Here is an 18927-nt window from a genome sequence, read left to right on the forward strand (position 1 = left end):
CTATTCTCAACTCTAGTCTACATTTCTACAATATTACTCCCTCCGTCCCAATAATTATGCAACATTTGTTTTTTGACATAGGATTTTATATAGTGTTGTTTTGTGAATTTATGAAGAGAGAGTAAAGTAAGAGAGAGAAAAAGTAGAGAGAGTATTATTGTCATTTTTAGAAATGTTTCATTCTTAATGAGACAAATAAAAAAGGAAAACGTTTCATTTCTAATGGGACAGAGGGAGTATAAAAGAAGCCAAATACTGCAACCCGCGATAAATTAAGAAATCCACATTACTGTTTGTATCTGAACAGAGTATATATTTTAGATTTTGTTCAATTTAAAGATTGAATTTCATATGTATTATGTTTGATTTACGAGATTAAAGCTCACAATTTAATACTAAAAAGATAATTATAAGATAATGGGGCATATAATCATTAATATTCTTCCTTCAACTAAAATAACCTTTTAAGTACTGATCAAGAGAATTAGGACGCGACAATGAATGACCGAGTAAGAATAATATATCAAAATAGTAGTAGTAGAATTTAAATTAATTATATTTTCGTTTATTCTCTAATGTTGTTAAACTACATTATCTTCATTCATGACATGGATTAGTATAATCGTATAGTTAGAATCAGAGCATCCAGGCCCATTAGCTCAGTTGGTTAGAGCGTCGTGCTAATAACGCGAAGGTCGCAGGTTCGAAACCTGCATGGGCCACTTTTTTTGATCTGATATGTTTTTTACGTATTTTGTATAGTAGGCGTAATTGATGCAAAAGACACTACGAGTCTACGACTATCTATAAAAGGAATGTATATGTATCTTTTTTACTACTACTATATGGAGTATTACTTAGAATTTACATATCACACATGGAAAATTATAATAAGCCGAAGTTAGTTTAAATTGAAACATAAATTAACCTTTTGTGCAAGGCTATACTTCTTACTTTTAGATGTTTTATTAATTGATATTCAATCTATATTAATCAATAAAATTACTACTACAAGTTTGCAAATACTGACACATTTTATGTATATTGCTAGACATAATATACACTCCCTCCGTCCCAATAAATATGAAAAGTTTACTTTTTGTCACGAGATTTTATGTAGTGTACTTGTATTATTTTGTGAGTTAAAGAAGAGAGCATAAAGTAAGAGAGCGTGAAAAGTAGAGATAAAATTATTTCTATTTTAGAAAATGTTTCATTTCTTATAGGACAACTAAAACGGAAAAATGTTTCATTTTTAATGGGATGAGGTATCAATACGTTCTAGAGAAAGATTATTTCAAACTAAATCAGTAAAAATTTAATGAAGCCAAAAATAAATAATAATAAAAAGATAAATCAAGGTTTTTTCACTAGCAGTGCAACCAAAAATCTTGCACTTTGATTACAACCAACCCTAACCAAGGGTCAAGTCCACGTACCTATATACTTAATTCTAACCTTCCAACACAGAATAAGGAAATATACCAATGATATTTGGTCTATATACATTCCCACTCTCCTTATATAACTGTCCGTCACGACCGCCGGCGGAGGAGGCCAGCGTAACGGCAGCGGCGCACTTCACTTTCTCAAAACCCAACATAAAAAACGAAACACAATTTTTTTCTCCCTCACATACCATGTTAGCTAAAAATAAAACACAAACAAAACTCCAAAAAAAGTGGGAAAATTAATTTAGGTCATAAAATCTTGAATTCAAATTCAAAGAGACCTATGTTAAAGGATATTGATATTGGTTCTTTGCCTCTTGACACTCCCTGAACCAGATTCTTCACCTCCTTTCTCCATCACCGCTTTAAGAGCCTCATGAATCGAGCTTATCAATTGCTCATCACAGCTAGTAGATTCATCATCTCCGGTTATGAACAACACATTCCTCACTCTCCCACCAAGCGTCGTGATCTCCGCTTTGAGCGTTCGCAGGCGGAGGGCTTTCAGCGTCTTGATCAGATCCTGCAAGAGGTCGGACCGGTCCTCGCAGCATATAGACGCCTTGATGACCGGTCTGCCCTCCTCGTCCGGTTCGCTATCCACGGTTAACTCGTCTGTTTCGGTCGGGACCGGGCTTGTCTCGGCTATTAGGGATGTCTGCCGCTTCAGCTCCTTCACGTGCTGGATCACTTCAGCCAGGAGTGAGGCTTTGTCTGTCTAAATAAATATAAAAAAATGTATTTATCAATTAAAACAAAAAGGAATAAAGCTAGGGATGTGTAGAAACCATTGAATCTAAAAGAGTGGTGTGTTGCTTCTGCACAATGTATAAACGGTGTGATTTTTATTCCATGGTTGTGTTTGGAATAAATTAATGGGGATTAATCATGTAAGATGTAGGTGGATAATAATGTGTGAAAATGAGGCAGATAGGCTGACAAGAATGCTTCTTTGTCTGGCTTTTTTGGAGTGTTTTTCTTTTTGAGATAGTATCATACTTCAATATTTTGACTGCGAATATAAGCTTTTCGCCTGCTGGTTCCTCTTTATCATGTCAAAATTAGCGATATTTACGCTTGTTCAGAAATTAATTTCCGGTAGAAAAAATAATGAAAAATCACAAGAAACATCAACAAGTTTTGGTCTTTTGGAGGCTTTTTCTAGTGTGAATGATACACCAAAATGAGGAGCCTTGTCGCATTAATTCCCACCTCATGCTTAAATCTTGATAATTTGGTGATATGGAGTAACATATAGTGAAACACGGAAATAAAAAATTAGTACAAATTGCCAAATAAATCACGAAAGATAACCTGTTTAGCACTTGATAATATAAAGTTAGGCAAAACGACAATGTCTAACGAAGTTCGAATGATGTTTTGTCCACATGTTTTAAATTGAAGTAATTTTATTTTTCAGATCTTGAAAAATATAGGATGAACCAAATTTAATCATTTTTTGTGATTTAGTACTATTTGGCAATTTGCCCTAAAATTTAATACTAGTAAGAAAGTAATGCTTACTTTGGTGGTGCTAGGGAGCAAGCTTCGGAGCTTAGCAAGATGGTTGTTGATTCTCTCTCTTCTCCTCCTCTCCGCTTCGCTGTGGCTCTTGGACGCCGCAAGGGCCTTGGCATCCATGATTTCCTGCGCCGTCATCTTCTGCAGCTCGGCGTGGAGCCCGAAGGGGGCTGCGCTGCTGCCGGGGTGTACCACCTGCCCTAACGACTCCGTGAGGAATCTCAGGTGGTGTTCGCCTTCGTACCCGAACTGCAGCCCCGACGGCCTCCTGCCGAAGAGCCCACCCTGCTGCGGAGGCGGGAGGAGGAACGTCGGGTCGTGGACCGGGTTGAAGGCTTGGACCGGGTTGAGGGCCCACGGTAGGATCTGTGGGACGTCGGCGTAGGCGGCGGCAGCTCCATTTAGACCATTTATGTATGTGGTAGTGTTGTGATGCTGCTGCTGCTGCATTTCTTGAGGGATAGTAGTGTTTAGATTTTGGTTTTGGTCTTCAATTTGGAAACCCTCAATGTTATCGGTTAAGATATGGATCCCATGAGAAATGTTTTCTTGATTCTCTTTGTTGTTGCTGTTGTTGTTGTCGCACATAATATATATGTCTATATGTCTGTGTGTGTGGAAATATGGAGAAAATGAAAATCCCAATTGAGGATTTATAGGAGAAAGAGGCAAGAAAGGAAGATGGCTTTAGGGTTGTTTGACAATCATGCCATATTTCTTTCACATAGAGATGAAAAGAGAGAATATATGATCAACAACTTCTTGATCTGGAAAAAGAAACAAGATGGAGAAAAGGAAAGCCTATTTAGTCTTTCTCTTTGATTCAATTTTGGACTTTTATTTGACAATCTCTTCTCTATATATATATGGGAAATGTGGTTTCTGAGGAAAGATGGGGAGTGAAGAGAGACACCCCTTTATCCTACAATCAAATAACCTTTCAAATTTTTTGCTGTGCTTTGTTAGTACTAGTATATCTTTTTGGTCTATATCAAATTATCAACTCTCACCCCACCACCTCTCCACTCTCCTAATCTTGCTTCCTTTCTTCTTACGGCACTCTATTTTGAATTTTATCTCTCTTACCCCATATCCATTTCTGTAGCTATCACAAGAAATAACTTTTTTAGGGTGTATAATGTATATGGACACACTCACACACCATATTTTAATGTGGAGTGTACTTTGCTTAGTGATTGGTTCAAAGATTATAATTACACTCCCTCAGTGCACACACACACACACACTCAACAAACAGATTGTCGACCGAGCAAAGACAAATAAAATAATTAAAGCTAATTAATTAAGTGTGTTAAATATAGGGTATCCCACGTTCTTCAATCTATAATGTTATTTCCACGCCAAACCTTTCTGCTTCCCCATGCAATCATTGTGTCTTGGAACACACTCCCCTACCTCTACCCCCTCCAGGTTATCTTTATTCTTGCATACAGTTTCTGTCTCTATATGTTTAGCCTCCCTCGGTTTCAGGTGCATGTATTCATGACATTTACTATTTGCTACCTACTGTCCCTTTTCCTATTCAAATTTTCTTGCAGAACAAACTGCATTTAGAAGTTGAAATAATACAAGGAATAATGTGATATTATGATGGGGGACTGGTGAAATTTTTTAGTATGCTTTATTGGGAAGTTTGAAATAATAATGAATATAGTAAATTAGCTTTTGTTGGGAAACAGTATAGTTAAATGCAGTGTTTTTCTTGTCTGGATATGGGGTGTTATGATTTGGATTTTGAATACTAGGTTGCTTCTCAACTTTAATGAAGGGAGTGCTCCTTTTTCTCATATGCCAGCGTTACATATTTGTAATATGAATTGATAATGTATAAAATCATGAATTTCACCTTCTGATTTTGTTAAATTATAAAGAGAATATTTTATTATGCATTGTATAGTTTGGTCAAATGAGACTACACTAAATACATTTAATTATATATTTCTTGTCCTTTGAAAACTTTTTATTTCTATAATATAAGATGTGAAAGAGATTAGTTGAAATTTATATTTTTTTTCATTTACTACAAATTAACTAAATATAGAAATAAGAATTGATTGGCAGACAACCTAATTAGTTTTCGTTGTCTAATAAGAAATGGTAGATTATTGGGTCTAATTTATTACTACTTCCTCCGTCCCGTCTATAATTAAGTGTCCTAAGTTGACCTGGCATAGTTTAATAGAAAATGAATAAAAAAAATTAGTAGACTGTGGGTCCTATTTTTATACTCCATATTAGTTTTAAAATAAAATGTGAGTGTGATTAGTTAATGGAATGTGGATTCCATTACTAAAATTAGTAAAAACTAAATGAGACACTTAAATTGTGGATGTAGAAAAAGAAAACTTGCATCATCAAATTTTATTTACATCAAAATCACAAAATTCAAAACAGAGGGATCTGCATTCTAAGAAAAGAAAAAGGTACAATGGACATGATCATTAAAAATAAAGATGGTACTACTAAAACAAGAAAAAGTGTTTCACATTTGTTAGGAGTCTTCGCAAACAAAGTCTGAGTAATTACACAGTTAATAAGAAGGTTTTGTAGATCACAAAAAGTCTACTAAACTTTTCTTTCTCCTCTTTAGCCTCATCCTTATTTGGATCCACAGCACATCTAAATTTATCTACCATATGCTTTAAATTATGCCAAAATTAGTTTATGGCTTCCATATTGTATTTACTATTTAGTAACTTTATTAGTAGTATAATTATGTATCTGAAATCATTTCGAATGTCAGAAGTCCTACAAAGGAGACTAATTTTATCACTAGAAAATGGTAATAGAAGACAAACCCTAGTTCTTGAAAATGGTCACACGCATGGCTGTTTTGGTCCCATTTTCCATAACCTTTTTGAGCCCTACTTTATCATCAATTTTTGTTGAGAGTTTTTACATATTCTAAATTGTATGTTATTTATAATATTGTTTCCTATCATCATATATAAGTTGTGATTTTAATGATATTTTCAAAGATTTGATGATAGCTCCAACCCCCACTATTTTACAATTGCCCACGAGAAAGTATGCTTGTTTGTGGGGCTTATGATGACATCAGTCTCACGCTTTTGTGACGTATGTCCCCTCTCCACTAAGCACACTTAGTAGTGCTAATTATACATAATTAGTCTTAAACTTGTGGCTTTAACCATGATTAAATGGCATTCGCATTTTTAGTAGCTTGACCCTCTCCAACACTACGGCAAAACCTAAAAAACCTAAAATGCAGTAGAATAATACTTCAACAGTACTGCAAAACCAATCCCATTATAGATTTTTAAGGAAAAATATCTATCTTTAGGTTTGCACTAAAAGTATACCAAAAACACTTTTCATAGTTTGAGTTATTGCATTCAAGTCCAAATCAATTCATATTTATTAAAATAGAAGAAGAGAATGAAGAGAAATTAAAATACAATGAAATAAAAAAACTTACAGATAAGAAGGAATCGGCGGAGAAGAAGAAGATGTGAATTAACCTAATCTAATCTTATTAATATTTGATTTAGTATAAAATAGTGGGTTGGCTCATATTAGTAGGAGTATTATATTATTCAATATAATTTAAAAAATAATCTATTATTTACTAAGAATGAGCGGTCAATTTATTCCACCACCAATGGCGGAGCTACGCTGGGGCATGGGAGGGGCCCAGCCCCCCAGCCATTCTACTTTTAAGTATATTATATATATTCAGAAACTTTAAAGACATGACTTCGTAGTGCAGTTGGCTAGTCCGCCGGCTTCAAATCATAGTTGTTTGGGAGGTGCTGAGTTCTATTCTTAGCCATGCCTTCTTTTTTCAAAGTCCCATGTAAGCCATTTCTTGTCAAATAAATTGCATATTTTTACCTAATTTATGAAAGATTATTTTTTCAAAGACCATGTAAGCCATTTCTTGTCAAATAAATTGCATATTTTTACCTAATCAGTATGAAAGATTATATTTATATTTTTATCTAATGATATATTCTAATTTTTCATACGACTAATTTCGATGACAAAATAATATATTTTTATCTAATGCTATATTCTAATTTTTCATACGACTAATTTCGATGACAAAATAATATATTTTTATCTAATGATATATTCTAAATTTTCATACGACTAATTTCGTTGACAAAATAATCGAGAGATACCTATATTTATCTTTATTCTAATTTTTCATACGACTAATTTCGATGACAAAATAATCGAGAGATACCTATATTTATTTACAGTGAGTGCTAAAAAAAATTTCTTCTTGGACCCCCCACTACAAAATTCCTGGCTCCGCCACTGTCCACCACATAACCCAATTTTATTATATAGATCAATTACGTACAAATTAAATCTTTGAAAATAATTATTTTATTAGTTAGTAATTAAATACTATACGCATGATATATCCAAATCAAATATGCTATCATAACAAAAATAGAACTATTATTGTATTTAAATTTTCTAAATTTTGTAATTTATTATTTAATGAATAATAGATTTCATATTTAGTTATATTAATTAATAAATCTTATATTATATTATTTAATTTAATTTAAGATATTGACAAAATGTCATTGGGGTTAGTGTGTAATTTAGATAAAATATATAGGTATGATTGAAAAGTATAAAAAGTTAGTGGGTGAGGAATATTCTTATAGGTTTGAGTTTAGTGTAAATGGTTGGAGCAAAATCAATATTTAGTGTGAAATTTACATTATAATAGGTTTGAGTTTAGTGGAATGGTTGGAGATGCTCTTAGAGAAGCAACAATGCAGCCGCTCCGGGCGGCGGGCGGGCGCCCTTTCCCTGTGAGGCCGCCACCCACTGGCTGAAAGTCGGGTGCCCGCGTGACATTGTAGGGCTCACGGTGCCCGCAACATGTTTTTCCTTTTTTTAAAAAAAAGACATAACTAAAATAAAAATATATTTATTTCTAATTATTATTTATTCTCTTTTTATTTAATACGAAAAAATAACACTATATAAAATTTCATGTCACACAAAAAAGAGGCCATCTTCCTTGAAACGGAAGAAGTACATCGGTGCTAGCCACATATATGCTGATTTGGGGTGTACATGTATAAGAGATAGGTAATAAAATGAGATATGAGAGAAATATGATATGAATCTATGATCAATATCGGAAGAGTTTAATTACATATATATATATATATATTATTATCATGCATGCTATATTTACGGTGTGGGTGTTGAGGCAATCATTAAAATTTATGTGCTAATGATGCAGCATTAATATAATCAATGGTTTGAATAATTAGTTTAAGAAGTGGTCCATATCCACGAAAATATCGTACTCTCTCCGTCCCGCTTAAGATGACACGTTTTCTTTTTTAGTTTGTCCCAATTAAGATGACACATTTCCTTTTTTGGTAACTTTCTCTCTCCAATTAATACACTCAACTACTTTTTCTCACTCCTATTCAAATATACATCTTTCTTCATCTCTCTACTTTAATACTACCACATACCTTCTCTCTCTCCAATTAAACACTTTAACCAATAACTCCTAAAATCCCGTGCCGGCTAAGCAATGTGTCATTTTAGCCGGGACGGAGAGAGTACAAATTAAAGTGGGTAAACACATAAGTAAAAGGTTAAAATCTGAGTTAGCTAGTTAAATCTGATTAATTTTTCATGTGTGTATTTATAAATTTATTTGCGGTCCTTAATTTATAGAGATTTTTTTTTAACATGACATAGAGTATAATTATTCTTTTGTAGAAAAGATAATTGCCTTTTTCTTAGGGTGGATTGTAAGTTAGAATTGATGATAATATATGTAGTTTTTGCTTTTTCTGCAAGAAAAAGAGAAAAACAAAATCTTGCAAAAGTGACTTTCGGCTTTAGGTTTTGTTGAATCGCACAAGTGCAATTTAAGTACTCCCTCCGTCCTATTAAAGATGACCCACTTTCCTTTTTGGTTTGTCCCAACCAAGATGACTCATTACTTAAAATGGAAACCCCTTTATCTCTACTCTATTCCCTCTCTCTTACTTTACTCTCTCCATTTAACACACAAAATAAAGTTGCATAAAATTCCGTGCCACCCAAGAAAGAGGTCATCTTCCTTGGGACGGAGGGAGTATACATTAAAAAAATATTTTCCTTTTTTGTTTCGTTTTCCTCTTTTAAAATGTTTAATCCATCGAATGTGTGTTAAATAATCTCAAAATGTAATTGAAAATCTTACTTTTTTGGTGTCAATTTATACTTGTGTTTTTAAATAAAGAGAATTTAATGAAAGGGACGGTTCGTGTTAATTCGCAATTTGGCATGAATAATAAAAACTAATCTTGTCTAGATGTCGGAAAGTAATGTTAGATCAATTTGTCAGCAAATTAATATGCTACTGAAGTACTGAATGACGGACCCAGAAATCCAACCTTGTGGGCTCGAAAATAATTAATACTACTTAATATACAATATAAAATACTAATATTTAAATATTCTTTTTTAGGCATGGTAATTAATTAATGCAATCATCCATATTTTGAAAAAATAAAAAACACGTCACACAATATATTGTTTAGACTTACATAACAATTTTTAATATTTTAAAATATTTTATTTTAAACTAGTGATATGTAATGCAATTTTTGTATCATTTTTATTATTTTAAGTATGCTTTTGTTAAGCCAAACGACTCCACTTGAATCTGTGGCCGACAAGTTTCTTCATTTGTCCAAGACGTTCCTTCAAGACAAGCTTGATACTTTTGATCACTGGAAAACAATATCTGAATCAATAGTTATTGCTGAAAAAGAAAAGGAAGTTCTTGAAGATTTGACTGAATTTTCAACTTTTAAATTTGGACATTTTCTTTGATGAAGTAAGTACATCATTTTGTTTACATATGTTTCTCTGAGTTGACAATAGATTACTCCTACAGTTTATATACAGCATTGTAGAACTAATTTACAATCAGTATGCAGAAGAAAGAAACAGAGAAAATATCCCTACACCGCCAGGTTATCATCCTAAAGAGATGAGCCAAATCTTATTTTTTGTTATTTAGAATTAATTCAAATTAATTTAATATTAATTATAAATTACTAATTCAATAGGCTGCTAAAGAAAAAGAAGTAAAAGGAACAAAAGAGGACACAATGGGTGATGAGAATAATGAATCAGCCTCTCCTATCTCACCACCAGCTGCTGGCCCAATGAATAACGCACAAGTTGAAACGAACAAATAAAAGCAACAAGAGAAAGGGAAAGAGAAAGAAAGAATATTGTTAAAATAAAATAACTAAAACTAAGATTAAATAGTACTCCCTCCGTCCCACAAAAGATGTCACACTTTCCTTATTAGTTTGTCCCACAAAAGATGTCACATTTCTTTTTTTGGAAAAAGTTCTCTCTCGCATGAATATAAAAATTATATTTTCTCTCTCCATTTAACAAACAAAATAAAATCTCCTAAAATCTCGTGCCGTCCCACAAGTGTGACATCTTTTTGTGGGACGGAGGGAGTACTATAAAAATTATATTTTCTCTCTCACATGAATATAAAAATTATATTTTCTCTCTCACATGAATATAAAAATTATATTTTCTCTCTCACGTTGAATTGTTGTTCACATTGCTTGAAAGTGTAGTTGACATTTGGTTATAATTGTTGTTGACATGATTTGTACGTGTTGTTGACATGACTTATAATTGTTGTTGACATGGTTTCTATGTGTAGTTGACATGGCTTATAATTGTTGTTGACATGGTTCTATGTGTAGTTGACATGATTTATAATTGTTGTTGACATGACTTATAATTGTTGTTAACATGGTTCTGTGAGTAGTTGACATAGTATGTAAAATAGTTGACATGGCTTGTATGTGTAGTTGACACGATATGTACCGTAGTTGACATGACTTGTATGTGCCGTTGACACGATAAGCACCATAGTTGACATAATTATATTAGTTGTTGACATGCCTAGTATATATATAGTTGACATGATTTTTAATTGTAACTAACCTTAAAAACATGAATTATAATTGAGCATAATTAAATTATATGTTTACGTAATCTTAAATTATATGACTACATCTCCATGTGTAAGTAATCTTAAATTATATAGTTGGATGGGTTTTTAAACTATAATTGTGGATTCTGAATTTTGAACTTAGCAGTTATATCAAATGTTAATTAGTTCAACAAATTATATTGAAATGTCAACAACTTGGTTGAAATGTCAACAACCTATAACCAAATGTCAACAATTTATAACCAAATGTCAACGGCTTGTATAAAGTGTCAACAACTCAGAAAACAAATATTATAATTAATAAAGAAAACCATAAGATAGATGTCAATAGAGAGCAAAATCAAATATCAACAACTAACAAGAAAATGTCAATAACTTTTTGTATATGTTAACAACTAAAAAACAACTCTGATTGTTGTTGACATGGCTTATAATTGTTGTTGACATGGTTTCTATGTGTAGTTGACATTGCTTGTACGTGTAGTTGACATAGTGTGTAACATAGTTGACATGGCTTGTACGTGTAGTTGACACGATATGTACCGTAGTTGACATGACTTGTATGTACCGTTGACACGAGATGCACCATAGTTGACATAATTATATTAGTGGTTGACATGGCTAGTATATATAGTTGACATGATTTTTAATTGTAATTAACCTTAAAAACATGAATTGTAATTGTTAATTACCCCTCCAGGCAGGACTAGGGCAGCTTGGACGCCCTCATCAGCGAGTAGCATGGAGGTAAGTCTGACTCCAACTTGTATTGAAATGTCAACAACTTATAACCAAATGTCAACAGCTTGTATAAAGTGTGTACAACTCAGAAAACAAATCTTAAAATTAAAAAACAAAATCATACAATAGATGTCAATAGAGAGCAAAATCAAATATCAACAACGGGTCTTGTTAGATTGAGATTTTTTAGCTTAATTGAGAATTGAAATGCATTTTCAGCCACTCATTCACAATTTTCGCGCAATGTCAACTACTCAAATATTATGTCAACTAGGGGGCATAATTGTCATTTTCGCGATGTCAACTACGGAGACATTATGTCAACTACGATGTCAACAACGAACATTACTTATGTCAACTACGATGTCAACAACAAACGTTATTTATGGCAACCACGATATCAACAGCAAATGTTATTTATATCAACTATTATGTCAACAACAACATTTTACAAATAATTAATATCAACAACGAATATTTTCATGTCAACGACCTATATTATCTATGTCAACAACAACGTTTTACATATAATTCATGTCAACAACAACGTTTTACATATAATTCATGTCAACAACAACGTTTTACATATAATTCATGTCAACAACAATGTTTTACATATAATTCATGTCGTTGAAGTCGGATTTGACTGCAGAACAATACGACAACGATCCAAGGGCCTTCGCTGCGAAGTGTACTATACGCTCCCTCACAGCTGCTTTAGACTTGTTAAATGTCATCTTCCCATAAAATAGTTCCTGTTTTAATTTTCAATCAATCAATCAATTTCAAGTGCAGTTAGCATGTTATGCAGCATTGCAATCTTCAACTAAGTAATTCGAGTTTTATACTACACAACCGCGCTTGAAAAAATTAACCACACACAAGATTTCATGAATTATAAGATCAAGAACTGATGTAGGAGATTCACAATGTACCTGATGGTGGAAAAAGACTTCCAATACATGGAATGTTGATGAAGAGTTGATCTTATTGGCTATATACAGAGCCTTAGAAGTTACAAATGAATTATCATGGTAACTGCAATCCAATTAGATTCATCTCTCAAATTATGCAAATTGCATAAGCAAGCAATCATAAACGGAAAGTATCCAACAGCTAAACGCAAACCCCTAGATAAAATACATACAAAAAAACATCTTCCCCAATTCGATTTCACAAGCCTTAAAAAAAGACCTAATCGTTTAGAATGTCAACAACTAAAAAATAACACTTATAATTCACATATCAATAGCCAGAATATCAAATGTCAACAACTAAAAAATAACACTTATAATTCATATATCAATAGTCAGAATATCAAATGTCAACAACTTGCGTATCAAATGTAAATAGATTGTCAACAACTCATATATAGTGCCAACAACTCAAAAATAATTTTTGAAATTAAAATATAACAACTATTTTATCTTTTTTATTTTATTTGACACAAGTTCTGGGATTATGATCATACAACACATGTCAATAGCGCATATCAAATGTCAACACAAGTTAGTCCTCTTCATCTCCAACATTTCCCCCAAATTATTTAACCTAATTTTCATTTCCATCGCCCAAAGTAACAAAATTCCTAATCAAACAAATACTAACAAACTAATGTACTTCTACAGTTCTATATCTATTTCTGGCAAATCATAATGTGGAATTCATAAAATCGAGAAAGGAAATTACAAACAGAAAATTCGATATTCAGAAAGTAGAAACTCACATTCCTCTTCTTTAATTTGGAATTTCCTCTGGTGGAAGCAGTGGTCTGGCCTTTGAGTAAATCAAGGCTTCCTCATCTTCTCCACCTCAATCGCCGACAACTCAACCTTAATTGGAAAATGCTCCAATTGTCTCGGATCCCGTACAACCGCGACGCCATTCGGTCCCCGGACCAAGCCGTCGTCGACCAGCTGAAGGCGCTCTCCGATCTCAAGCAGTGTTATGTGAATCAACAGATCTATTTGTCGCCGCCGCACGAGGCGCTCATGCTAGCGGAGATTCAAGAGCGTTAGTCACTGATGAATACGTACGAGATCACCATGAAGCAAATGCAGGCCGAAATCGACGCCAAGGAGGCACGAATCGCGTCTCTACAGAACCACCTGCGAAAATCCGTTGAGAGGAAGATAAATGCAAGTGGATCCACCTCGATTCTCGTTGGAATCGGATTCTCCGACGTCAGTCATAAGGATTTCAATCGCCGACAGCTCCGCTGCAACGACAAAGGTTTTCCGATTAACTGCGGCGGATTCAGCACGGAGGAGGCGGTGAGAAGGAAGGGGATTTAGAGAGAGAATGTAGAGAGGTGAGAAATCACATGAGACTGTTTCAATAGAGGTTGTTTTCATTTGTTTTCATTGAATTTACTATTATATCCTTTCATAATAAATTAATCTAAAAATATTTTTTGTGTGGCAAAATCTGGACAATTCATTTAATAAAAATGAGTGACTGATATTGCATCTCATTTCTCAATTAGCCTAAAAAATTTCGATTGATCATGGACATATATATATATATATATACCTCGAGCATAGCCAGTTTCTTTCCCTTTCGTTTGTCGCCCTCGCCAAACAAGCCTCTGCATAAAACTTTGTAGTAATATATTTCCATTAAATCATTCTCAATTTCTCATTCAATTTCATTGGCACCACCATTATATTCCCTTCATCTCTTTTCTCTCCATAATGCTTGTGAGTTGTGACTGATACCTTCTCCTTTAACTTGGCCGTTCTTTCGATTGAAACCATATATTGCAATAGAAGTTCCCATATACTGTAGTAAGTACTTGAGAAATTTGTCTTCTCACTCTAATAATAAAAGTAATTCAATAGCTCCAAAAATGTATAAATATGTCGTAGTATATACTCCCTCCGTTCCGCGGTAGTTGAGTCATTTCATTTTCTGCACTCTTACTTTACTTTTTTTTCCATTTTAATTATTTATTATCATTTTTCTAAAACGTGTACAGAAAATGAAATGACTAAACTACCGCGGAACGGAGGGAGTATCATATTAATAACTTTAATATTAAAACACCCTAGATAAATTTGAGTATTGAAAGACGGTTGCTGTCACACCCGCATTTTCTAAGGATAGAAAACACGGTTTATCGTGACTAGGGGAGGGTTAAAGAAGCGGGGAAGAAAAGGGGAAACAAACATATTGGTCCAAAATATTTTAATAACTGAAAACTTAGAAAAACAAAGTAGTATCATTTCAACAAAATACCACTCTAAAGAAATAGAGACTGGAACGTAAACAATTTTGAAAAGTGTTTGACTCTCAATTCTAAAAGAATTTTAAGGAAAAGACACACTGCGGAAGCGTTCAAGACACGGAAAATGCCGAGTATGAAGACACGACATATCCAACGATACTAAGCAAGCCATAAATAATCCATGAATTCTGCTCAACATCCTCTCCGTCCGTAGCCGCTCAATCTGCACATTAAGAAAACAAATATGCAGGGCTGAGTACTTGATGCACTCAGTGGACACATGCCAAAACAGTTTGTCAAACCATAACGAGTGATCTTGGGGGTTTTAGAAAGAACCCATGTCACTAAAATATATTTCACAAGTTCGGTTGCAACCGTTTTCCATCCACATTCACCATCACCATATCTGAACATACATGACAAGGAACGTGGCCACGAACCAAGTCACTAGACCGGCCAACTCCAAAGAGATAGCGCACGATCTACTGGGTGTACACTAGTCCGAGCAGGGTTTGCGGCCCTACTGGGACCCGAATTCGATTAAACATACATGGCATAGCCACTTCAGATAGGTTCATTCAAACACAAAACATGGCAAGACAAACAATTTTTACCTCCTTTCACATGAAAATAGTATTTAGGACATAGTCCTTATTTAAAACGAAAGCCTACCTCAAAAGCTTAATTCCTCAACCACTTTCTGTTCCAACTGCCAACGGCGTGCACAAGTTCACCCTTTTCGAAATAACATGATATGCAAAAATTAGACCTTGCAAAATAATTTAATATAAAACAATGCATGCATCCTATTTGTGTGTGCTCAAATTATCCTTCTAACATTTCGTCAAAAATAATATAAAGTCCTCGTATTTTTTTCCGATTTAATATATATCCAAGAAAACTGCCTAACACTATTTAATTAAACCCAATACTATTTAAACTGGCCCAATAATTAACTAAGTAATACTCAACTATTTAATTAAGGAGGCCCAAAAATTAAAAGAAGTAAGGTGGCCCAAAACTTGTAAGGAAAATAAATGGACCAAGCCAGAACTACTCCAAAATATACTCCCTGCCGTCACTATCCATTTCTCTCTTTCATCATTCTCAAAAAATTCTCAAAACAGCAATTTATCTTACAATTCACAAAACAGAAACAGTCTACCCATCTCCCTCTCCTTTTCAAATCTGCACTCCTCACAACCATAGGGACACACAATCGGATCTCTCTCCTTTTAACACCAGCGGCTGCCTCTCCGTCAAAGACCACAGCGGCGCCACTGCCTCAGGCCGCCGTTGTCCGCCACCGCTCCAGGCGGTCAGCTCCTCCGTCGGCAGCGCCGATTCCCACAACCGGTAAGTTCCTCTCCCTTTTTCCCCAATCCAAATCTTTTATTAAGTTCTCTAATGGATCGATTCAAAAATTAATTGGGTAGACAAAGGATTTTCAGGAATTGAGCTCGAAGGTAAATAGAAGGCTACTAAAAGCATTAAAGATTGAAACTTTATCAAAACACAACATTCAACAGTTTCAAGAAATTCAAGGATGAACTAAATTCTCATGGATGTACTACCGTGAGTGATATGCAGTGGAATTTAGGAAGAGAAATATACCTTTGATGCAAAGAGTTGCAGGAAAACAATTTGAAGGACTCTCGGCTCTCTTACTCTTAACTATTTCTTCTCAACTGTGATTTCAAGAATTTATATTATGGAATCAAGATATGGAAGTTCCTATTCATGTAATTGAAGAGAAATTGCCTTTGTGAAAGAAAGAAAATACGGCAGAATGGATGTTGAAATCACAGTGTTCTCTGTGCCTCTCTTTTTCTTTTGTTTTGAAGGAATGAGAAAACTGCATTGTGCAGTTGAAACAAATATACGGGGTTACAGATTTTGCTTGGAGATTTTTCAGGGATGTAGGGATGTTGGTGAAACCGTGTGATGTTGGGAGGTGAAAAGATTTGAAGTAAAATTGGGCTGCAAAATAGAATAAGGAAGAATTGGTTTTGGGCTTCACAAAAGACTTCATTAATTTGAACGATCAGGCTAGATATAGTAGGCCCAATTATTGGATTTAATTCCAAATACTTGTAAACGAAATTTCTACTTTCTCATTAACGATACTCATCGCACATATCAATTTCTTATCCAACACGATTCGACAATATCAACCGAACATTCACAAAATTCCACTTTCATTGGCACTCCAAACAAAACAAGGGCGGTATTTTACTAAGGTCTATCACTCGCTCGTTCACAAAATAAAAATCTTAACGTAAAGAGGTAATAATAAAAGCGGGTGTTACAGTTGCAGTTGTAGGAGGTGGTGACATAAATTTATCCTAAATTTAACGAACATACGATTTAATATAATGAAGAATATACATCGCTAATAAAATGAAATTATTTGATCATCCCTTTTATTAAAACATTTTATTATTTCTTCTTGATTGGGTCAATTCGCAAATCATAAGTTAACGTAAGCCCAAAACTCACTTAGTGGGCCGAACTCGATCTGTATGCTTCACTTTCAACTTTTAATTTAAACTGAGGGCTGAGGCCATAATTAAATAGTGGAGCTTGTTTCAAAAAAAAAAACAAAAAAAAAAAATAGTACTCTGATAAATCACTACTATCGAATCAAAAAAAAAGTTTATCATTAGTGATGTTTTAGAGTTTAATACTATGATTGTATTTTATTAATTAAGTGATGGGGTGGTTGAAGGACATGTTGAATATCTAGCTCAATCGATCGTCTTTCTCACACATGGGTGATTAAATTGGAGATCAAACTTGTGATTATACTATATATTAAGCGCGATTGTGATTTAACCAGAGTTCAAACCATGTTTCTGACTTTCGCTTGAACTTGGTTGGGTACTTATTGATTCAATAACTAGAATTACTGTTTTGGAGACTAACGATGACATATATGTAACTCAGAGAAAGAACAATTTGGTTGATGTGGTAGGCAATTCCTTTCCTTATCAGATTGTGACATTGAAAAAAATTCTTTTGGAACGAGAAATTCAGCCAGCATTAAGCCAACATCGAGTCAATGCAGTAAAGATTCTTCGTGTTGCTACCTAGATGGTGACAGTTATAGAATGTCTATTAAGAAAATAAGTACTGTATAAATTAAGATAGAGAATACTATTTCATGATCATGACAAAAATCTGAATTTGATTCATGGTTATATTTAAGTTTACATTGCTAGTTAAATGATGCCGTTCGAGCTTGGAAAAAAGTCAACAGTCTTGGAATGATTTATAATTCGTATTGGATTGGCGAAATAGCCATTTTATTGGGGTTTTTTTTGGATTTTATATTAATTTCCTTATTTTCACTTCAAGTTTCTAAGACTTCTAGATCATTTATAAACAATGAAACTTTGATATTATTAATTAATTTAATTTTTTTTAAAATATGATTTCTTTGATAAATCTATTATTAATTATAGCACATTTACATAATTAAAGATATATGTAAGTAAAGGTAATATGATCGGTCAACAAGAATGACTCTTATATAGACTTATTAAACACAAAAAGAATGAAAATATGAAAAATATAGCTAGGCTTGAAGTTGAAGTTAAAATTCCTAGGTAATAAATAAATTGATGTTCATAGTATGTTAATTAGTTTTTGGTGTTATACTCTCCCCAAAAGGCATGAATTAATCTTTATTAATTCATCTATAAAAAGTGTGAATTTTATAATTTTGAAATAGTTAAACACATTACTCTTACGCATCATTATATTTAAAACTTAAACTATTACATTACATTACTAACCACTTACATTACCATTTATCTCTCTCTTACTTTACTAATTATACATTAAACTAGTATCGAACCAAATGTTCATATTACTTTTCAAGGAAGGCATAATTGTAACTGTGCCGTGAAATATAAAATCCAGCCACTTAATTAATTGATCAAAAAAGGAATGTGGAAACAATTAATTGGAAA

The 18927-nt window shown here is 33.5% G+C and overlaps 1 protein-coding gene, 2 long non-coding RNA genes and 1 other non-coding gene across 4 annotated transcripts; 2 read left to right on the plus strand and 2 right to left on the minus strand.

Annotated features, from left to right (window-relative positions):
- Positions 1-648: 648 nt before the first annotated feature.
- On the plus strand, positions 649-722 carry TRNAI-AAU (transfer RNA isoleucine (anticodon AAU)). The gene has a single exon. It is a non-coding gene; the product is annotated as a tRNA-Ile (tRNA).
- A 612-nt stretch (positions 723-1334) lies between these two features.
- LOC125193021 (transcription factor bHLH30-like) lies at positions 1335-3901 on the minus strand. The gene is made up of 2 exons (XM_048090719.2): positions 2976-3901; positions 1335-2169 (listed from the first exon to the last, which is right to left on the minus strand). Exons 1-2 carry the CDS (start codon positions 3558-3560, stop codon positions 1738-1740), a joined length of 1017 nt encoding a protein of 338 aa, XP_047946676.2. The 5' UTR covers positions 3561-3901; the 3' UTR covers positions 1335-1737.
- Positions 3902-14947: 11046 nt separating this feature from the next.
- LOC148927344 (uncharacterized) lies at positions 14948-16916 on the minus strand. Its single transcript, XR_016128764.1, has 3 exons — positions 16568-16916; positions 15626-15688; positions 14948-15176 (listed from the first exon to the last, which is right to left on the minus strand). It is a non-coding gene; the product is annotated as an uncharacterized LOC148927344 (long non-coding RNA).
- On the plus strand, positions 16037-16733 carry LOC148927345 (uncharacterized). Its single transcript, XR_016128763.1, has 2 exons — positions 16037-16309; positions 16405-16733. It is a non-coding gene; the product is annotated as an uncharacterized LOC148927345 (long non-coding RNA).
- Positions 16917-18927: the final 2011 nt, after the last annotated feature.

Source organism: Salvia hispanica, chromosome 4, assembly GCF_029641045.1.
Source record: "Salvia hispanica isolate PSC_SH4W2 chromosome 4, Shi_PSC_v1, whole genome shotgun sequence".
In the NCBI taxonomy this organism is placed as follows: domain Eukaryota; kingdom Viridiplantae; phylum Streptophyta; class Magnoliopsida; order Lamiales; family Lamiaceae; genus Salvia; species Salvia hispanica.